Source organism: Nerophis lumbriciformis, linkage group LG04 (assembly GCF_033978685.3).
Source record: "Nerophis lumbriciformis linkage group LG04, RoL_Nlum_v2.1, whole genome shotgun sequence".
Lineage (NCBI taxonomy): Eukaryota > Metazoa > Chordata > Actinopteri > Syngnathiformes > Syngnathidae > Nerophis > Nerophis lumbriciformis.
In genome coordinates this window covers 44,821,725-44,843,776 of record NC_084551.2, presented here as the reverse complement: position 1 = coordinate 44,843,776, position 22,052 = coordinate 44,821,725, and the positions used below count along the sequence as shown (strand labels likewise).

The window sequence follows — 22,052 nt, the reverse complement described above, 5'->3', positions numbered from 1 at the left end:
ATTTTATTGAGGAATGTACTTAATCATAGAACTGGCACCCAATGTTATTAATAAGTATTGATTTTCAATTGAGTATCGTTTTGAATTGAGAATCGATTCTGAATCGAATCGTTCCCCGTAAGAATCGAAATTAAATTGTGTGGTGCTCAAAGATTTACAGCCCCTCTGTATTGTCAGGTTTCAAACATTTTTACATTTCTAACTCAGTGTGTGTCTTTACAGTGTACAAAATCTCCCTAACAGCAATATTATCAGTACTAAAAAAAAAAATCTGTAGATTTTACGGTAAAAAAAAAAACTGGTAGCTCAGTCGCCAGCATTTTACTGTCAAATTTACGCTGGTTTTTGCATCGAATTACTAAAATGTAAAATAAACCACGGTAAAATTCTGCCGACTGAGCAGCCAGTTTTTTACCGTTATATGGTCATTGTTTTACAGTGCATTACTGTAAATAGAAGAAACTGTACAAATTTTACTTAAAAAAAAAAGACTTTTGTACCCCGCCTTCCGCCCGATTGTAGCTGAGATAGGCTCCAGCGCCCCCCGCGACCCCAATGGGAATAAGCGGTACAAAATGGATGGATGGATGGATGGATGGATGGACTTTTGTTCATTGTCCAAACTCTTTAAATTATTCATACTTGTATTATTTTGTAGTCTGGGATGTTAGAAAAGGTTTAATCAAGTGAAATTAGTCAAAAGGAGAACAATGGTAGAAATGAAAAATACTAACCTATTTATTTATTGGATTTATGCGGTCTTTAAGTTGAAGTGGAGTGGTCATTGTTCTTTCGGCGACACCTAGTGGCCACATTAATTCATTAAGTTTGGCTGAAGTTGAATGATGTGGACACGTTTGTTACTGAATACTTTCTAATACGCCTCTGCCTTGGAGACTTGGTATGTGTAAGTAATATGAAAGTATATTTATTTGATAATTGTATGTATGAAGAAATTAGATTTTTGAGACTGCATTATTGTTCAATTAAGGACACTGATTATGTATGTCTAGCTTGTGTGCTATTGTATGCTTGGCTGTTGTGTAGCTGCTAGCTCCTATTAGCCTGTAGCCTACCATGTTTACTTTAAACCAGTGGTTCTTAACCTTGTTGGAGGTACCGAACCCCACCAGTTTCATATGCGCATTCACCGAACCCTTCTTTAGTGAAAAATAAAATGTTGTTTTTTTTCAAATTCATATTTTTGGTAACATTTTAGTATGGGGAACATATTTTAAGTAACAAAGACTTAATTTAGAGTTTTTTGGACACTAGGGGAACATATTCTAAGTAACAAAGACTTAATTTAGAGTTATTTGGTTAGGGTTAGGGTTAGGGTTAGAGGGTTAGGGCCAGGGTTAGAGGGTTAGGGTTATAATAAGGCCATGCCGAATAAGGCATTAATATAAGTACTTAATAATGACTAGTTAAGAGCCAATATGTTACTAATTTGCATGTTAATAAGCAACTAAATAATGGTGAATATGTTCCCCATACTAAAGTGTTACCATGTTTATTTACTGGTGCACAAAATGAACCGTGCATGAACATCACCTTGTTCAAAGAACAAAACCAACACAGTGTGTAAACTCACAACAAATTACACACCTGCAAATCAGTGTGACTTCTGCTGTTGCCGTATCCATAATACGCCGATAGGGAGAAGTTTTTATTTACACGATGAGTCGGGTGTGTTTTGACCTCCGCCGAACCCTTGAGGCTGACTCACCGAACCCCTAGGGTTCGATCGAACCCAGGTTAAGAACCACTGCTTTAAACTATCCAGGTTTGGACTCTGCAGGGCTGCTTGTACAGTATCAGAGTGCTTATAGCGATTATAATCCGATTTTTTTTCTGCTGATCCTGGACCGATATCAATATCAGATCAGGATACCTCGAGTGTATATATTCTTTACAATGGCTTTTGTTAATTATTTTGCTCCAACTGTAACCAAATGTAACCAAATGTAATAAAAGGGAATCATTTTATTTTGCTGATATTATTACATTGTCTTATATTGTTGTATTTAAAACATGTTGAATTGTTCACAAATATGTGACGTGATAACATTGTTTTTTTTTTGTTATTAGAAAAAAAAAAAATCACAAAATCAGTCAAAGAGCTTGAACATTTTCAAGTCAAACATATTGGTATCGGTATCTGCAACATTTGTAGACTTGGCCAGCCTTATTGTGTGTTTATTGTGATGAAAGCTTGTCAAGCTGCTAAATGGTAGTGATGTGCGAATCAATACTGAAATATCGGTACCGCCAATACCAAATCTTTATGCTCTAATATCGATCCTCAAATCCAAAATACTTTTGATACATTAGTTCAGGGGTGTCCAAACTTTTTCCACCAAGTGCCGCAAGTCAAAATATGCAAAAACCATATTGATATTTTTTTATTTAAAAAATGCTCAAAATAAATATTGTGTCTAAGGATATTATTATTAATTATTGGTCAGAACATTTCAACTTTTTCATACCGATTTGTTTTGCTCTTTTTTCTTACATTTTTACCATTGTTTTTTTCCGCATGTAAGAATAGAATAAAATAATAATAATACATTTGTGTAACTGCATAACCTGCCTGTATGAAACTATTAATGTTCAGTTACACATTTAACTGTGTTTATCGTGGTTGTTGTAATTTTTCAAATTAATTAATAAGTTAATATTTTATTTTTAATTACTTAACTAAACTTTGTTTATATCTTAAATATATTTGGTTTTTATTTTGAGAGCTTTTAATGTCAGGGGTGTCTTTTTCCACTTTTTTCGCATCCTGAAAAGTCAAGTATGGGGTGGCCATGTGGATATATTTTTATTTAAAAAAATGCTAAAAACAAACATAATATATATTTATAGGTGACTAAGTAAATTATTATGACCTATTAGTTTAAAAAATTCAGCTATTTCTCATTACATACCGATTTTTTTGCTCTTTTTTTCTTACATTTTTACTATTGTTTTTTTTCCCCATGTAAAAATAGAATAAAAATATTAAATATACAGTTGTGTATCTGCATAACTTAGTGTGTCAAAAATTCTGCCAGTACAAAAATATTAATGTTCAGTTACCCATTTAACAGTGTTTACTATGGTTGTTGTATATTTTTTTTAAAGTAACATTTATTTTTTACCTAATTAAACTTTGTCTATATTTTAAAAATATTTAGTTTTTATTTTGAGAGCTTTTAATTTGTTGGATCCGCATTCTGAAAAGTCAAGTATGGGAGGACCATTTTCATATTTTTTTTATTAAAAAAAACCCATATATAATATATATTTACAATATACATTCATAGGTGACTAAGTATATTGTTATTAATTATTAATTTAGAAAATTCTGCTTTTTCTTATTGAATTCTGAGAGTTTTTTTGATAGTTTTTGATATGTTATTACTTGAAAATACACAATTTTCTAAATTTTAGCAGACACATTCGGTATATTTGCACAAAGTATCGGTATATCGGTATCAGATCGGTATTGCCAATACCAGCCTGAATTTTACTTGGTATCGGATCGGTAAGAAAATCAGTGGTATCGCACATCACTAGTAAATGGACAGCAAAATGAGGAGTGTGACGCTGAGGACGTCAAAATGTTGACCTCTCTAAGAGAAAAGCACGTCCATTCTGAGTAATCAGAATCAGAATCAGAAATACTTTAGCGATGAGGTCGCTGATGCTGCAATCACCAAAATCTCTTCACACTCATGTCACACAAGACTCCGGGGGGGGGGGGGGGGGGGGCAGTTTCCATGACTAGCATGTCACCCGCATGTTGGCGTTGTCCAGCAGTGCAAATCAAACATGGAATGTTTACACCGCTCACGTCGCCAAAAGCTCACATTCACAACATTCTTACTTCCGTCGTCATGATATGTACGTCTGTTACTCGGCTGCACATTTATTTAGCATCGTTGTACGACGATGTCGCTCCGGACTTCCCCTTCCCGATACCAAAACGATCATAAGTGAGCGTGCTCAGAGCTCTGGTCGCTGTCGTGACTGTCGTCGTTGGCCAGGGAGTCCGTGGAGTGACGCAAGGCCGCCATGCCGGAGAACTCTGACGGCAGCAGCGTCCCCTTTTTCACGTTCACCAGTTCTTTCTCGCGGGCCGCCGCCCCCTGCTGGCCGCCCTTCACGCGCTTCCATTTCATCCTCCGGTTCTGGAACCACACTTTTACCTGTAAACACAAACAGGTGCCGGTTAGGATCCACCTACAGGTATGCTTCAGCGCACTTCTACAAAACCCAAAAACAGTGAAGGTGGCACGTTGTGTAATTCGTAAATAAAAACAGAATACAGTGATTTGGAAATCCTTTTCAACTTATATTCAATTGAATAGACTGCAAAGACAAGATATTTAATGTTTGAATTGAGAAACTAAAATTGTCTTTGCAAATAATCATTAACATTGCAAAAAAGTTGGCACATGGGCATTTTTACTACTGTGTTAAATGGCCTTTCCTTTTAACAACACTCAGTAGACATTTCGGAACTAAGCTCGGGCCCAGCGAAGCCGGCAGCCTTTCTGGGTGTTGTTGATAAATGGCTTTTGCTTGGCATAGTAGCTTTACAGATGTAGCGACGAACTGTAGTTACTGACAGTGGTTTTCTGAAGTGTTCCTGAGCCCATGTGGTGATATCCTTTACACGCTGATGTCACTTTTTGATGCAATACCGCCTGAGGGATCCAAAGTCCATATTATCATGGCTTACGTGCAGTGATTTCTCCAGATTCTCTGAACCTTTTGATGATATTACGGACCGTAGTTGGTGAAATCCCTAAATTCCTTGAAATAGCTCATTGAGAAATGTTGTTCTTAAAGGGGAACATTATCACCAGACCTATGTAAGCATCAATATATACCTTGATGTTGCAGAAAAAAGACCATATATTTTTTTAACCGATTTCCGAACTCTAAATGGGTGAATTTTGGCGAATTAAACGCCTTTCTATTATTCGCTCTCGACGTTGTGACGTCACATCGGGAAGCAATCCACCATTTTCTCAAACACATTACAAACACCGAGTCAAATCAGCTCTGTTATTTTCCGTTTTTTCGACTGTTTTCCGTACCTTGGAGACATCATGCCTCGTCGGTGTGTTGTCGGAGGGTGTAACAACACGAACAGGGACGGATTCAAGTTGCACCAGTGGCCCAAAGATGCGAAAGTGGCAAGAAATTGGACGTTTGTTCCGCACACTTTACCGACGAAAGCTATGCTACGACAGAGATGGCAAGAATGTGTGGATATCCCGCGACACTCAAAGCAGATGCATTTCCATTGATAAAGTCAAAGAAATCTTCCGCCAGACCCCCATTGAATCTGCCAGAGTGTGTGAGCAATTCAGGGACAAAAGACCTCGGTAGCACGGCAAGCAGTTTGTTCCCGCAGACGAGCGAGCTAAACCCCCTGGATGTCTTGGCTCACACCGTCCCTTATGCCACCGAAGATGATCAAGAGAAGAATATCGACCCTAGCTTCCCTGGCCTGCTGACATCAACTCCAAAACTGGACAGATCAGCTTTCAGGAAAAGATAGCGGATGAGGGTATGTCTACAGAATATATTAATTGATGAAAATTGGGCTGTCTGCACTCTCAAAGTGCATGTTGTTGCCAAATGTACTTCATATGCTGTAAACCTAGTTCATAGTTGTTAGTTTCCTTTAATGCCAAACAAACACATACCAATCATTGGTCAGAAGGCGATCGCCGAATTCGTTCTCGCTTTCTCCCGTGTCGCTGGCTGTCGTGTCGTTTTCGACGGTTTCGCTTGCATACGGTTCAAACCGATATGGCTCAACAGCTTCAGTTTCTTCTTCAATTTCGTTTTTGCTACCTGCCGCCACACTACAACCATCCGTTTCAATACATGCGTAATCTGTTGAATCGCTTAAGTCGCTGAAATCCGAGTCTGAATCCGAGTTAATGTCGCTATAGCTTGCTGTTCTATGCGCCATGTTTGTTTGTGTTGGCATCACTATGTGACGTCACAGGAAAATGGACGGGTGTATATAACGATGGTTAAAATCAGGCACCTTGAAGCTTTTTTTAGGGATATTGCGTGATGGGTAAAATTTTGAAAAAAACTTCGAAAAATAAAATAAGCCACTGGGAACTGATTTTTAATGGTTTTAACCCTTCTGAAATTGTGATAATGTTCCCCTTTAACTGTTCGACAATTTGCTCAGGCATTTGTTCACAAAGTGGTGACCCTCGCCCCATCCTTGTTTGTGAATGACTGAGCATTTCATGGAAGCTGCGTTTATACCCAATCATGGCACCCAGCTGTTCCCAATTAGCCTGTTCACCTGTGGGATGTTCCAAATAAGTGTTTGATGAGCATTCCTAAACTTTCTCAGGCTGTTTTTCCACTTGTGGCAGCTTTTTTGAAACATGTTGCAGGCATCAAATTCCAAATGAGCTAATATTTGCAAAAAATAAAGTTTTCCAGTTCGAACGTTAAGTATATTGTCTTTGCAGTCCATTCAATTGAATATAAGTTAAAAAGGATTTGCAAATTATTGTATTCTGTTTTTATTTACGATTTACACAACGTGCCAACTTCAATGGTTTTGGGGTTTGTATATTGAACCAGTAGCAGAATGGAAGCACAGTTCGTGTGCCACCAAGTGGGGAAATTGTTGAATTACAGCTTTGCTGGTCGTAAAAAAGGGTACAAATGTTAAATAATTTAAATGGACTCTCATCAACGCTCCTGTATTAAGCAAAAGGGACTTTTCAATAAAGTTCTAACTGTAATGTGTCTCCAAACCCTCACTTTGTTGTACTCAGACTGTAGCAGGCTTTGCTACATATTTTAAAATACAGTTCTGCCAATAAGGAGGTGGGAGTTGTAAGTTTAAATCTTTCGCAAATATGCTAACCTAGCATGACGTTGCTGTTAAAGTGGAACTATGTTTTTCTTTTTTAATGCGTTCAAACTCGTAAATAAAAGTCAGCTGACAGTGGAGCTAATTGGATAATGCAGCTATAAAACCCACTATAAAAATGATCCAAAAAGCGCCAACAATACTCCATTTACATTTCGTGACCTGACTATTAACCAAGTATTAGCGATATTGTTACTATAAGCGCTAACGCCGAGGAACTACTTTTAGTGGCGCATTGATCACAGAGAGCTAACGAACTTATGCTGCTATATAAACATTTTAAACAGGTGAGCTGCTGCATCGCCTCTGAGTTGGTGAAATTCTAGATTATAAATCATGTGGCCATAAATCAAGAAGGTGGTCAACCTTGACACTCAACTTAGACCCGGAGATGATGAGAAAGACAAGAAAAGACGCTCGTTTGCACCCACCTTTGCGTGGAGATGATCAATTATTGAAAGACAGGGCACTTAAGATGAACTTTTACCTCAAATGTATTCCGAGCCCCTTCCTGCTCCGTCACTGATAAGAAAATATACACTTTTTCCATAATATCCTCACAGTGCAATGGTGCTGGTCTGGCGAGGGAGTCACAACAGGTTCATTTCCACGCCAGTTGTATCAGGAAGGTTTGCAGATTTATTGTTTTTAGTTGTTTTGCATACAGAAAAATTACTTATCAAACATTTTCTTTCCCGTGGATATGCTTTGTTATAAAACATGCATCAAATCTGCTTCGGCCCGATTGCAATGTGGTCGAATTGTGGTTGATTGATGAGCCTTTTGTTTGCTTTTGTGTATTGCTGCACCATGTTGAGGCCATTGGGAAGTGCAGTCGTCTTCGGCTTGATATCAATATTTGCTTGGACTTATTTGACTGATTTTTTGTTGTTGTATTGTATTGTTTTTCCTAACTGTTTTGTCGAAAAATGTCAATAAACAAATGTTAAAAAAAAAGAATTAAATTAAATCGAGGTTTGATTTAAAAAGTATAAAATGTATTTAGTTTAGTTTAAACATTTAAAAACAACCCCACTTGGCCAAAGTGCTGTACAGACATAACCTTTTTAAATTTGTAATTATGTAAATAATGCAAAGCGGTGTCACTTGTACATTTTAACACAGCAGGATGCATAAAATACTACAATAGGGATCATACCTTTAAAAAAAGTGCAAAGGGATGCCACATAAAAATACTAAAATGTAACTAGATGAGGACCGACAGGCCAAGCGATGTGCGGCTTCAGCGGTCGCGGATGCAAAAACTCGGACATGGGAGGAGTTCGGGGAAGCCATGGAAAACGACTTCCGGACGGCTTCGAAGCGATTCTGGACCACCATCCGCCGTGTATGGTGAGGATGGTGTTCTGCTGACCTCGACTGCGGATGTTGTGGATCGGTGGAGGGAATACTTCGAAGACCTCCTCAATCCTACCAGCACGTCTTCCTATGAGGAAGCAGGGCCTGGGGAATCTGTGGTGGGCTCTCCTATTTCTGGGGCTGAGGTTGCTGAGGTAGTTAAAAAGCTCCTCGGTGGCAAGGCACCGGGGGTGGATAAGATCCGCCCGGAGTTCCTTAAGGCTCTGGATGTTGTGGGGCTGTCTTGGTTGACAAGACTCTGCAACATCGCGTGGACATCGGGGGCGATACCTCTGGATTGGCAGACCAGGGTGGTGGTTCCTCTCTTTAAGAAGGGGAACCGGAGGGTGTGTTCCAACTATCGTGGGATCACACTCCTCAGCCTTCCCGGTAAGGTCTATTCAGGTGTACTGGAGAGGAGGCTACGCCGGATAGTCGAACCTCGGATTCAGGAGGAACAGTGTGGTTTTCGTCCTGGTCGTGGAACTGTGGACCAGCTCTATACTCTCGGCAGGGTCCTTGAGGGTGCATGGGAGTTTGCCCAACCAGTCTACATGTGCTTTGTGGACTTGGAGAAGGCATTCGACCGTGTCCTGTGGGGAGTGCTCAGAGAGTATGGGGTATCGGACTGTCTGATTGTGGCGGTCCGCTCCCTGTATGATCAGTGTCAGAGCTTGGTCCGCATTGCCGGCAGTAAGTCGGACCCGTTTCCAGTGAGGGTTGGACTCCGCCAAGGCTGCCCTTTGTCACCGATTCTGTTCATAACCTTTATGGACAGAATTTCTAGGCACAGTCAGGGCGTTGAGGGTATCTGGTTTGGTGGCTGCAGGATTAGGTCTCTGCTTTTTGCAGATGATGTGGTCCTGATGGCTTCATCTGGCCAAGATCTTCAGCTCTCGCTGGATCGGTTCGCAGCCAAGTGTGAAGCGACTGGGATGAGAATCAGCACCTCCAACTCCGAGTCCATGGTTCTCGCCCGTAAAAGGGTGGAGTGCCATCTCCGGGTTGGGGAGGAGATCTTGCCCCAAGTGGAGGAGTTCAAGTACCTCGGAGTCTTGTTCACGAGTGAGGGAAGAGTGGATCGTGAGATCGACAGGCGGAACGGTGCGGCGTCTTCAGTAATGCGGACGCTGTATCGATCCGTTGTGGTGAAGAAGGAGCTGAGCCGGAAGGCAAAGCTCTCGATTTACCGGTTGATCTACGTTCCCATCCTCACCTATGGTCATGAGCTTTGGGTCATGACCGAAAGGACAAGATCACGGGTACAAGCGGCCGAAATGAGTTTCCTCCGCCGGGTGGCGGGGCTCTCCCTTAGAGATAGGGTGAGAAGCTCTGTCATCCGGGGGGAGCTCAAAGTAAAGCCGCTGCTCCTCCACATCGAGAGGAGCCAGATGAGGTGGTTCGGGCATCTGGTTAGGATGCCACCCGAACGCCTCCCTAGGGAGGCGTTTCGGGCACGTCCGACCGATAGGAGGCCACGGGGAAGACCCAGGACATGTTGGGAAGACTATCTCTCCTGGCTGGCCTGGGAACGCCTCTGGATCCCCCGGGAGGAGCTGGACGAAATGGCTGGGGAGGGGGAAGTCTGGGCTTCCCTGCTTAGGCTACTGCTCCCGCGACCCGACCTCGGATAAGCGGAAGAAGATGGATGGATGGATGGTAACTAGATGAGGCAATTCCTGAAGGAATTGCATGCGAATGCTCCAATGCTGAAGTTGAACTGAAATCCTGAAATGTTTTGAAAATTGTTGAAGTAGAGCACCCAATTCCCAAACAGGCTGAATATTTTGAAGTTGTAACGGTTTGAATCCGATGGAAAATGTGGGAGTTGAAGAACTTTGAAGAATGTCCCATTGATTTGAATGGGAATTTCGGGAAAAGAGGGACATTTTTGGAAAATAGTAAAACACTTGAATGGTCTGAATGAATTGAAATGGTTGGTGTTGGAATTTTTCAAATTGGCTGAGAAACGTTGAAGTAGTAACATTTTTAATTTAGAAATGGTATTAAGGAATTCTTGGAATTTCGGGAAAACTGAGAAATTTTCATTTCGAAAAACAACTTAGTTTTTTGTCCTGATTAAGAGGAAAGTTTGGACGGTGGAACGGTTGAAGTGGGTTGAAAAATGTGGAATTTAAATTGAATTTGAAAAAACGGGAATTATGGGAATTCCTGGATTTTTTTTTTTTTACTTGAAAAAATGATAGTTTGAATGTCCAGGATGAGTGGAATATGTTGAAAGTGGAATATAGTTTAATTCGATTGAAAAATGTGGAAATGATGAAAGTTAGAAAAATGGCCAATTCATTTTAAATGGGAAAAATGTCCCGGAAATCTGGGAATTTTGGAATGTGTCAAGGGAAAGTCCGCAATTCCCGAATAGGCTGAACAGTTTGAAGTTGGAACGGCTTGAATCGGGTGAAAAATGTGTAAGGTAGAGCGCACCAAAATCTGGAGAAGAAGAATAGGAAGTCAAAGAAGTTTAATAAATAGATGAATTTTGGTGTAGAAAAAAATGCTTTGGAGCATTCACACAATAAATAAATAAAACTCATAAAGTACCATTGTTTTTCGATGGTACACTTCTGGCAACTGAGCTGGCAGTTTTTCACGATTAAAAACTGTGTTAACATTTTGCTATTTACAGTATTTAATCTTTTTTATGGTAAAAAAAACAAAAAACTGCCAGCTCAGTTGTCAGAATTTTACAGTAAAAACAAAACAGAACACTGCACATTTTAATGTCTTGTGCCTGCTGGGTAGCTTTAGTCCTCTGCTATGTTGTTAGTTTGCACTTCCAAACCGTGTCAAAAAAAAAAACTGCCAGCTCAGTTGTCAGAATTTTACAGTAAAAACAAAACAGAACACTGCACATTTTAATGTCTTGTGCCTGCTGGGTAGCTTTAGTCCTCTGCTATGTTGTTAGTTTGCACTTCCAAACCGTGTCAGTGACGTACCAGTGAAGACTCAGCAGTTGGTAGCGTGCCGACCACCACCAGGATTACCGAGTGTCAACACCTGAGGGGACCGAGGGAGGCCTGGGTTTATTTTGGGTCGGTGGCACAACGCGGCGCACAAACATTTATCTTACTTCTCGACATCCTCTCAAGGCACGCTGGAGAGGAGGAACTGAAAGGGCGGGGGAGGACTTTAAGACGCTCCTATATTCCTGACACTTTCCAGACCTGAACCCCCCTGTGGACCGCCACTGACCTCACCGAGTACAACGCTGTGTCCAACACATGCGTACGCCTCCGCTAATTAGCAGGTCAACCCTTTTATTGGTGTCGTTAATTAGCAGACGGACGCTTTTCTTACTGTCTGCACCGAGTGAGTGTGAAAGGGCCGGGAGTTTTCTGCTCAAAGTTAACACAGATGCGCGGGGTGGGGGTTGGGGTGTGGGGGGGGTTTAGTCACATGACATTAGGGCCAGCTGACATCTGAGAGCGATTGCGATGATTAGTTCTCCTCATCGTGCGATGACATCAATCACGTTATGGGACATTTACTGCTTTTTTCCCCCTGCACCGTGCCATGACATAACAGCGCTGCAGGTCATGACACACATGCACCGCGCTGTTTTGGGTGGCAATTCCAACATGGCGGCCAGGTCTACAGAGTGAAGAAAACAAAATGCAGTAAACGCCACGCTACTGCTAAACATACCTACCTGTGCCCACTTTTTTTTTTTATTACCTACAGTATTTCATTTTGGATGGATATATTCCCCAAGGTTTCTGCCATTGAACTTTTATGGGAATTGAAACATTTGCCTAAAAAAACTAGTGTGTAAAATCAGATGTGAATATTCAGATTTATTGTAATTAGGGATGTCCGATAATGGCTTTTTGCCGATATCTGGATATTGTCCAACTCTTTAATTACCGATACCGATATCAACCGATACTGATATATACAGTCGTGGAATTAACACATTATTATGCCTAATTTGGACAACCAGGTATGGTGAAGATAAGGTCCTTTTTCAAAATATTAATAAAATAAAATAAGATAAATAAATTAAAAACATTTTCTTGAATAAAAAAGAAAGTGAAACAATATAAAAACAGATACATAGAAACTAGTAATTAATGAAAATGAGTAAAATTAACTGTTAAAGGTTAGTACTATTAGTGGACCAGCAGCACGCACAACCATGTGTGCTTACGGACTGTATCCCTTGCAGACTGTATTGATCTATATTGATATATAATGTAGGAACCAGAATATTAATAACAGAAAGAAACAACCCTTTTGTGTGAATGAGTGTAAATGAGGGAGGTTTTTTTTTTGGGTTGGTGCACTAATTGTAAGTGTATCTTGTGTTTCTTATGTTGATTTAATAAAAAAAAAAAAAAAAAAAAAAAAAAACCGATACCGATAATAAAAACCGATACCGATAATTTCCGATATTACATTTTAAAGCATTTATCGGCCGATAATATCGGCAGGCCGATATTATCGGACATCTCTAATTGTAATAATAATAATTAGAGCTGTCAAAGTAAACCCATTTAAGTGTATTTACTCACAGAAAACATGTCATTAATCATGGATATACACTGAATATTCACACAGTTTATTATGACCGTGAGTTATGTTTATGGATGCTTTGAGTACTTTCTCTGTTGGTGTACATCAGCACTTTATTAACAATATTGTTGCAGAATTGTTGAAAATATACACGTCATACTATACTCTTCGCAAGTTCCTGTGCGACATTCTGACAAAAGAATTGTGTTTGTATCTAAATATTGGAGTCTTTTTTTGAAATAAATTATGTAAATAATGCAAGCGAGTAATTAACTGAATTAAAAATTGTGATTCATCTGATCAAAACGCTATCATTTGACGATAAGAAAAATATGTTTACGTGGAATCTTATTACATTTTGTTCCCTATTTTTATGTTGTGTATTTCCAGAAAGGGCTGTTGTGTCCTTAACACACTTTTTACATACATGTTGTAACTCTAACATATGTAATATTTTCACTCAGGAGACATAAACATTAGCAACATTAGCTTAGGTACTGTATGTTAGCTACATTGCTAACAAAACGCTCACATTTTAATAGCAACATCATGCCAGATTAGCATGTCACACTACATACTGTGTGTGTATTTATATATATATATATATATAGATATATATATATATACATATATATATATATATATATATATATATATATATATATATATATATATATATATACATATATATATACATATATATGTCTTAATAAGGTTATCCAAAAAATAGTGCTCGATACCGTAGTAGAGCGCAATATATGTATGTGTGGGAAAAAAGCCTGTAGAGATGAAATAGTCTTGTGATTTTTTTCCCACACATACATATATACATATATATATATATATATACTGTATATAATCTGTGTATGTATGTATGTATATATATATATATATATATATATATATATATATATATGTGTATATATAATATATATACAGTATATATATATATATATATATATATATATATATATATCTGTGTGTGTAAAAAAAATATATACTGTATATTGTACACGTGTACATATATACACTATATATACTGTGTATGTATATATATATATATATATATGTATATATATATATATATATATATATGTATGTATGTATATGTACATATACATACAAATATATACATATATATATATATATATATATATATATATATATATATATATATATATATATACACACATACATACATATATATACTATATTGTGTAGCTGAGAGGGGGGGTTAATCATTTTGCAATGCAGTCTGCTGAAAATGATGCAAAGTGCCACTCTACATCGCAACTGACACTGTGGTCGAAGTTAAAATTGCCACAAAACACATTCTAAGACACTCAACACTGCCATCTGGCAGCTAAAGTGGATAGTGCACCGCCCCAATTCGTCACGTTTCAGGCGTCAGGTAAACCGTGACAGAAATGGTCATTTGTATCCCCTTCCTATTGAACTTGGTGAACAAAAGTTTGAGAACCACTGCGCTAGGGACACGTCATTGTTAAAAAGTCACTTTTGCACGAGAGGGGAGCTTTAATAATTGCTGCAGCAATTTCACTGGAATTAAAAATCTTATTGTGAATTAGCAAATCCTCTTGCAGATTTGGTAAAAAGAAGTACAATCACAAGCTGCGTGTGCTTTTGTCACTTCCTTCCTGTTGTTTTGTTATTTTTAACAGCACTCCATTTACAGGATAGGAAGCGACTTGCTGGACAGCACTTCCTTCCCATCTTTTAGAAGAATGGACAGCAACATCTGGAAGAGGATAATCCCATCGTGCGCCACATCTGGAGCACAATAGCCTCCATCGCGACAAAAACAGTAGCCGAGGAGGAAGCAAACCGGAGCAAGCGTTGGGTACGTACTTGTCTTTCTGTGAGGTCCAGGTTGACGGCGATCTCGTAGCGCCTCAGTCGGGTCAGGTAGTTGTGGTGGGCGAACTCGGCCTCCAGCTCCCGGATCTGCTCCTTGGTGAAGGCCGTCCTCTCCTTCCTGGGCTTGCTGCTCAGATCCGACTTGTAGCTCCCGTCCTGGGATTCTGTGACCCAAACAAAAGCGGGTCTTAGTCGTTCTTTTCTACCTCCGCAGTCAAGGGCATCTTTGTCTCCTTGTGCTTCTTCACATGACGTCAACATTTCTTTCTTTCTCTATAAACATATGATGTCGCAATACCCTAAGACATGGTTGATGTGGTCTGTGGCACATGAGTATTTTTAACATGGCGTATATTTTTCTGTACGTCGTAGCCTTTCATCCGCGACTTCAAAAGCACCGACGTCCTTGGAAAACTCCAGCCAGGGTGACGCAATGCTTTATTTTCTTCCTTGTGCAGTTTTTGTTTTGTTCGCTCAATAACAAAGTCAGATTTTTCACTAGGTGTCCAAATTATGGGGCGCGGCCCAAGTGCAGCCCGTCAGCCTCTTCTAATTGGCCCGCTGCACGTCATGAATTCAACGAAGCCTTGCACCGCAAACTGATTGCAAAATAAGCTTAAATATCAGGCTGTCTCTGAATGCTACATATTTACTGCCATCTTGTGAATAATGTTTGTAAATCAGATCAATGAACTTTGAAAGTAGTTTGAAACAATAGCACGGCATTCACCTATATGACACAATCCAAACAACCTTCCCTAGTCGTGGTGCAAAAAAAAAAAAAAAAAGCAACTAACATAAAGGTCAACACACAGTCACAACAAACACTGTAAACAATTCAAAAATGACACCCATTTAAATCCATTAGAGTGCATGATGGGAAAAAATATAAAACACTCTCTCCACAATGTTTGGCGCATTTTAGCTGCTTGATATTTCTGATTGATTACAAAACTTTAAGAAGGTCTTCACGGAAGTAAACAAGGTAGAATTGGAACATTTTCACATCTTGACATTCCCACGTCTTAATATCCAATTATATATCATTATATTAATTATATATCCATCATATTAATATAATATGTACACACACACACACACACACACACACACACACACACACACACACACCTATATATACGCATATATACACATATACATTGATACATATATACACATATACATATTACACACACATATACATATATATACCCATATACATATATACACACATATACATGTATACATATATATGTTTATATTAATATATATGTTTATATTAATATATATATATATATTAATATATATGTTTATATATATATATATATATATATATATATATATATATATATATATATATATATATATATATATATATATATATGAGTGTATGTATACAGTATATATATGTGTGTGTGTGTGTGTGTGTATATATAAATATGTACAAAGTGCACACGTTTGTTGATAGGGGCTATATCTCCCCCTGTTGGTCTGGCATGCAAGTGACAACCTGTGATTGAGAGTGGACTTTCAAGTGAAGCCAAGCGCCACATACGCTTTGGCATATTCTCGTACAGCAAAAAAGTATGTTCCCCGAGGTCACAAGCGCCTCCACAATCCCCAGGGGGATCCGCCCCACTATTTGAGAAGGACTAAATTAAGGACACTTATTACGTACGTCTAGCTAGTGTGCTACTGTGTGCTTAGTCGTTGTGTAGCTGCTAGCTCCTAGAAGCCTATATCTCTTACCATGTTTACCTTTTGTCAATGACTTGATAAAATAGCAAATGTGTGTGTTTATTGGAGGACATTTAGATGGTAACTGTCCGTCCACCTTTGCAGGACCGCTTGTATCTGACATTTTGCAAGCAAGCACATGTTATCCAATGCCTCTTTTAACTTTTTTTTGTCTCCATTTTGTTGTACTTTAAAATCATCGTACGCTGATTTATCAGATGCACTGTCCAGTAATGTGTGCTGATCTGGCAGGTCTGCAAGTGTAAATGTGCCCTGGGTGCATCAGGAATGGTGCTAAGCCTGAAGTCGGGTCACAAAGAGCACTCTCGCTACGACTTTTTTTATTCCAAGTTTTACAGTCTGATTATTACTTTATGAACAGCGAGATATCCTTGTCTATAAATCAAGGTAAATCAAGGCGTGAAGACCTTCCCTTCACCAAAAAGAGAGGAAAAATGTGAGAAACCCCCCCCCCCCCCCCCCAAAAAGCATCAAAAGTGAAAGCTCTTTATGAAGAAAAAGTCTGTTCATTGTTTTTATCCTTTTTATTTTCCCATGAGTGAAGAGTAATATTACCAGTCTCCGACACGCACCAGCCAGGTCCACAATGTTTTCCAAAAGCTCCTTTTTCTTCAAAAAAAAAAAAGCAACAATGCCAAAAATCCTTCACTGCACTAAAGATGCAGCCAAGCTATATCACACGAGCTCTCGTCTTTTTGTTGCTTGTTCTACCTTGTTCTTTTGTCCATGGTTTTTTGGGGGTCCAGATGGTGAAACCCAATCTGGTGCAGGCGGTGTGATATTTAGACAGCTGATTGAGTCAGCGGCCCCGGCGAGGCCCACTAATCAGCGCGCACCAACTGTACTTGCACGCCGATCACTTTCCAAATCATTTACGGGGAGGAAATGGGACGAGGTGTGTGGTTCAACGTCCAGGTACCAAATACAAATTTCATCTGTGAAAAATATGTCAGGAAAGGAAATAACATTTCTAACAAGCACTTAGAATTATATATTGGCATAATAATAGTAAATATTAGGGCTGTGAATCTTTTGGCAACACGGGATTCGATTCGATTCGGGGGGTAACGATTCGATTCAGAATCAATACTATTTAATGTTTTTATTTGTATTTATGTGTGGTAGTTCTATGATTACCGACATTCCTCCATAAAATAGATTTACAGTTTTGAACATGTGTTACATAACTTAAAACAGGGGTGTCCAAACTAAGGCCCGCGAGACGTCATGAGTTTTAATAAGGACTCTGGCCCCACCGGATGTTACCAAATTAATTGTGAATATCTGTTTGCAGCAAATTATCTGCCATTTTGTGCACAATGTGACTAAATCCGGTCAAGCGTTGTAGTAACTGCAGCACAGTATTTTTATATATAACCCAATCGAAACAACCTTACCAACACAAAAAAATGCAAGCAACACAAAAAGTCAACACATGCCAATGACCTTTTTGCATATTCTGAAAAAAAATGTCCAAGCACCAAAAATACATTAACATCACAAAGCATGATGGGGAAAATGCAAAACATTTTCCATATTTATCCACATGTGGCGCATTTTAGCTGCTTGCAATTTCTGATTAATTACAAAACTTTAAGGAGGTTGTCACGGAAGTAAACAAGGTAGGAGTCAAACTTTCATATACTCTTAACATCGAATTATATATTCATTATATCAATATAATATGTACACATATATATGTATAGGCAACATATATATTATACATACATACATATATGTGTGTGTGTATATATATATATATATATATATATATATATATATATATATATATATATATATATATATATATATATATATATATATATATACGTATATATGTATATATACACATATGTACGTATATATAAATATATACGCATATATATATGTATATATACACACATATATACATATATATACATATACATAAATATCCATATACATATATATATATATATATATATATATATATATATATATATATATATATATATATACTGTACATATATATATAGTATAAAACATACGACAAAACGCATGTAAAATTTTTAATATAAATAACACAATAAAATAATAAAAAAACAGATGAATAGTGAAAAGCCTGATTAAAAAGGAGTGTCTTTAACTTTTTTTTTTTTTTAAGTTCAACACTATCTGCAGTCCTGGGGCTCTCTGGCAAGCTGTTTCACAGGTGGAGGCCATAGTGGCTAAATCCCGCCTCACTGTGGTTCTTTGGACTAATGCGGCCCCCAAGTCAAAAGGTTTGGAGACCCCTGACTTGAAAGAAAACTGGTTTTAATAAAATTGTACACTAACATTTGATAAAGTCACACAGAAATAAGGCAACAGGAGAAATCTGCCACACTATGTCTTAAATCTGTACAGCATTTATGATCATTGACATCAACAATATGATTTGTCTGAGTGGCTGGACAGGACAGATTAAAAAATAAATTAAAACAAAACATTTTATTTTTTCTTAATCAATTTTTGATCTTTTTAAATCAATAAAGAATCGCGATTCATTTGAAAATCTACTTTTTTGATACACCTAGTAAATATTGGTATTGAAACAAGATGGCAGACATAGGGGCCTTTAAAGGGGCTGTGGAGGGGGGAAAAAAACGCTCCCCGAGATCACATTGCCGGCGAGGACGCCAACAAGGCGACGGCGGCCGTGATTGATTGTCGTGATGAGTGCAGGTGGGAAAAGATCCACGGGTCAGCAGGGATGTGTTGCAAAGTAAAGTCTTCCAGAAAAAACGAAAAACTATTTAAGCGACGTTCTGGCTCAGCAGATTTAAGGGGTCACTCACCAAAAATGTGGAAATTCATAATGCTGACATACTTTTATGATGACCATGGATGTGTTTGATACATTTGTTGGCCTTGTCAGGATCATGACAGGAATTCATATTAAAATCACTCAAGCATACAAAATGATGAAAAATGAACATTTTGTATATTATTGTAAAAAAAACTAGTGATTGGTCCAAGTTTGTGATTGGAGTCAAATATATGCTATTTATCAATCATTTTTGTTGGAATATATTCATATTTCTTGTGTTCTTTGGCATTCATACAAATTCGCAGGATGTCAGTTTTATAGCAAATTGTGTCATTTGGTTCTTGATTACAATAAATAAATAAAAAAAATTAAAAAACGCACAATTCAACCATCCTTTAAGAAATTATATTCTATAAAGTTTGGCCCAAAAAGTCCAATATCACACATGCATAAATCCCAATATAAGGCGCCTCAGTGTTTTTGTCTGCTCTATATCCTAAAAAAATGACCTATTTTGATGCAATAATTAGATATTTTTGCTGATTAGCTGCTTATAGACATGATATGATAATAAAATACAATAAATACAAGTAAACATGCTGTTCCGTGTGACCGTAAAATATTTGAATAATTTGAAATAAATTGTAAAAAGTCGTTTTTGTACCTGAGCTGTCACTTTTCCTCTTGCCGTTCCTCTTCTCGGCCTCAGCGGGCGATGGCGTCGGCCTGCCGAACTCGAGGGGGGCGCAGGAGGCTCCCGTGGGGGTGTTGCCGCCGCCCAGACTGGGGGTGGTGGCGCACATGGTGGGCCCGCCGGGGTGCCCCAGGTCCGGGGGAGCCGGCCCGCTGTCGTGGGACAGGTGGGAGTGCGGGTGGCAGAGGCCTGGCCGCACACCCCCGCCGGCTGAGGGCATCTGGGGGACGTGCCAGGCGGTGTGGTGCTGGGCGGGCACGTGATGCGTCTGCACGTGGCCGCGGTGGGCAGCGGGGTGCTGGTGGTGGGGGTGCTGGTGGTGATGGTGGTGGGGGTGCGTCCCGGGGTACAGGCCGTCTTCGGGCGCGTAGCCGGAGATGATGCAAGTGGAGGGCGAGGACGTGGAGGACGGCGAGGAGGACGACGACGAGCAGGCCAGGTCCGGGTAGGAGACGTGGTCCGAGCGTCCGTGCAAGGTGAGGGGGGACTGGGCGAAGGCGGCGGGGTGCAGGCCCTGCGCGGGGTTGTGGGGGCTCCGAAGGCAGCCGAACAGCGTGTGATCCATCGCTAGCGCGCACAACCCCTCCGAGAAAGGTGAAAGGTCAGGGAGCTGCTAAATCACGCTGAAGCAAAGAGATGAGCGGCGCATATCCCAGAAGTTTTCCCTGCAGTCGCGAAAAAAGGAAGAAAAGTCAGAGAGAAGCAGCGGCTGTTCTGCTGGAAGCTGGGGGAGAGGGAGTGGAGGGGGGGGGGCGTCCTTCCTGTGGTAATCCGCTTGGTTGCCAGGCTGGAGCGGGATAAACACTGAGGCCGAGGACGGGCTTGCAGCCGAGCCTCTCGGATGTCAGGAGGCAGCGTGGAGGCTCCGGAGGCTGGGAGCAGGAGGAGGTCCCGAGGAGCTGCAGCAGAACGAGGGGAGCCGGCGGAGGGGACGTTATAAATAGGGTGTAACGTGAGAGGGAGGCTGGGTCGCCGCTGACCGCATACGCACCGTCGACGGAACGCCGTAATAAATCTGCGCCGTTAAAAGTCTCGGCGGGAAACCAAGGCCGGGCATTTTTCCCTTGCACCTGGACCTGGCCTCAGGTGGCCAACTTTTCAAACTATACCTTTCAGGTAAGAGGCTGGTGGAGGTCACATGACCCCAACACCTTGTCCTCTGCATTCTCATGTGGGCACTCGGGGAGGACTTCCTGTGATGTCACAGCGCCGCCAACGCCTCCTTGTTGACAACGACGACAAAACATAAATTTCTTTACACGCAATATCATATATGAACAGTTGTCATTCTTTTGCTCAACTTCATTTTATTTCAATATTTTTAGGGGCGTCCCGAAACAACATTTTCTCTGTTGGGAGAGTGGCCGTGCCAGCAACCTGAGGGTTCCTGGTTCGATCCCCACCTTCTACCAACCTAGTCATGTCCATTGTGTCCTTGAGCAAGACACTTCACCCTTGCTCCTGATGGGTTGTGGTTAGGGCCTTGCATGGCTGCTCCCGCCATCAGTGTGTGAATGTGTGTGTGAATGGGTGAATGTGGAAATAGTGTCAAAGCGCTATACAAGTATAACCCATTTACCATAAGATATCGATGGTGAAACCTTGAATACTGATATTTGAACAAATCCTACATACTTGTATTACTTTGCAGTGTGGAATGTTAGAAACGGGTTCATCAACCGAAATTAGTCAAAGACAGAACAATAGTAAGAATGAACTCATGCTGTCTTCAAGTTGAAGTGGAGTGGTTATTATTTTTGGCCACACCTGGAAGTTGAATGATGCGGACACATTTGTTACTGAATACTTTCTAACACACCTCTGCCTTGGAGACTTTGTATGTGTAAGTAATATATGATATGAAACTATATTTATTAGAGATGTCCGATAATATGCGTTAAAATGTAATATCGGAAATGATCGGTATCGTTTTTTTTTATTATCGGTATCGTTTTTTTTTTTTGTTTGTTTTTTTATTAAATGAACATTAAAAACACAAGATACACTTACAATTAGTGCACCAACCCAAAAAACCTCCCTCCCCCATTTACACTCATTCACACTCATTCACACAAAAGGGTTGTTTCTTTCTGTTATTAATATTCTGGTTCCTACATTATATATCAATA

At 39.7% G+C, this 22,052-nt stretch overlaps 1 protein-coding gene across 1 annotated transcript; it reads right to left on the bottom strand.

The window, feature by feature from the left end:
- Positions 1-1,684: 1,684 nt before the first annotated feature.
- On the bottom strand, positions 1,685-20,609 carry meox2a (mesenchyme homeobox 2a). The gene is made up of 3 exons (XM_061956219.2): positions 19,894-20,609; positions 14,675-14,847; positions 1,685-4,196 (listed from the first exon to the last, which is right to left on the bottom strand). Exons 1-3 carry the CDS (start codon positions 20,486-20,488, stop codon positions 3,978-3,980), a joined length of 987 nt encoding a protein of 328 aa, XP_061812203.1. The 5' UTR covers positions 20,489-20,609; the 3' UTR covers positions 1,685-3,977.
- Positions 20,610-22,052: the final 1,443 nt, after the last annotated feature.

Bases quoted from the DNA above. Each gene is read 5' to 3' on its own strand.
- meox2a (XM_061956219.2), bottom strand. From the start codon at position 20,488: ATGGATCACACGCTGTTCGGCTGCCTTCGGAGCCCCCACAACCCCGCG. The intron at 14,848-19,893 runs GTACAAAAACGA...TTTGGGTCACAG, and splicing joins GAGGAAAAGTGACAGCTCAG to AATCCCAGGACGGGAGCTAC. The intron at 4,197-14,674 runs GTACGTACCCAA...TTGTGTTTACAG, and splicing joins TGGACCTCACAGAAAGACAA to GTAAAAGTGTGGTTCCAGAA.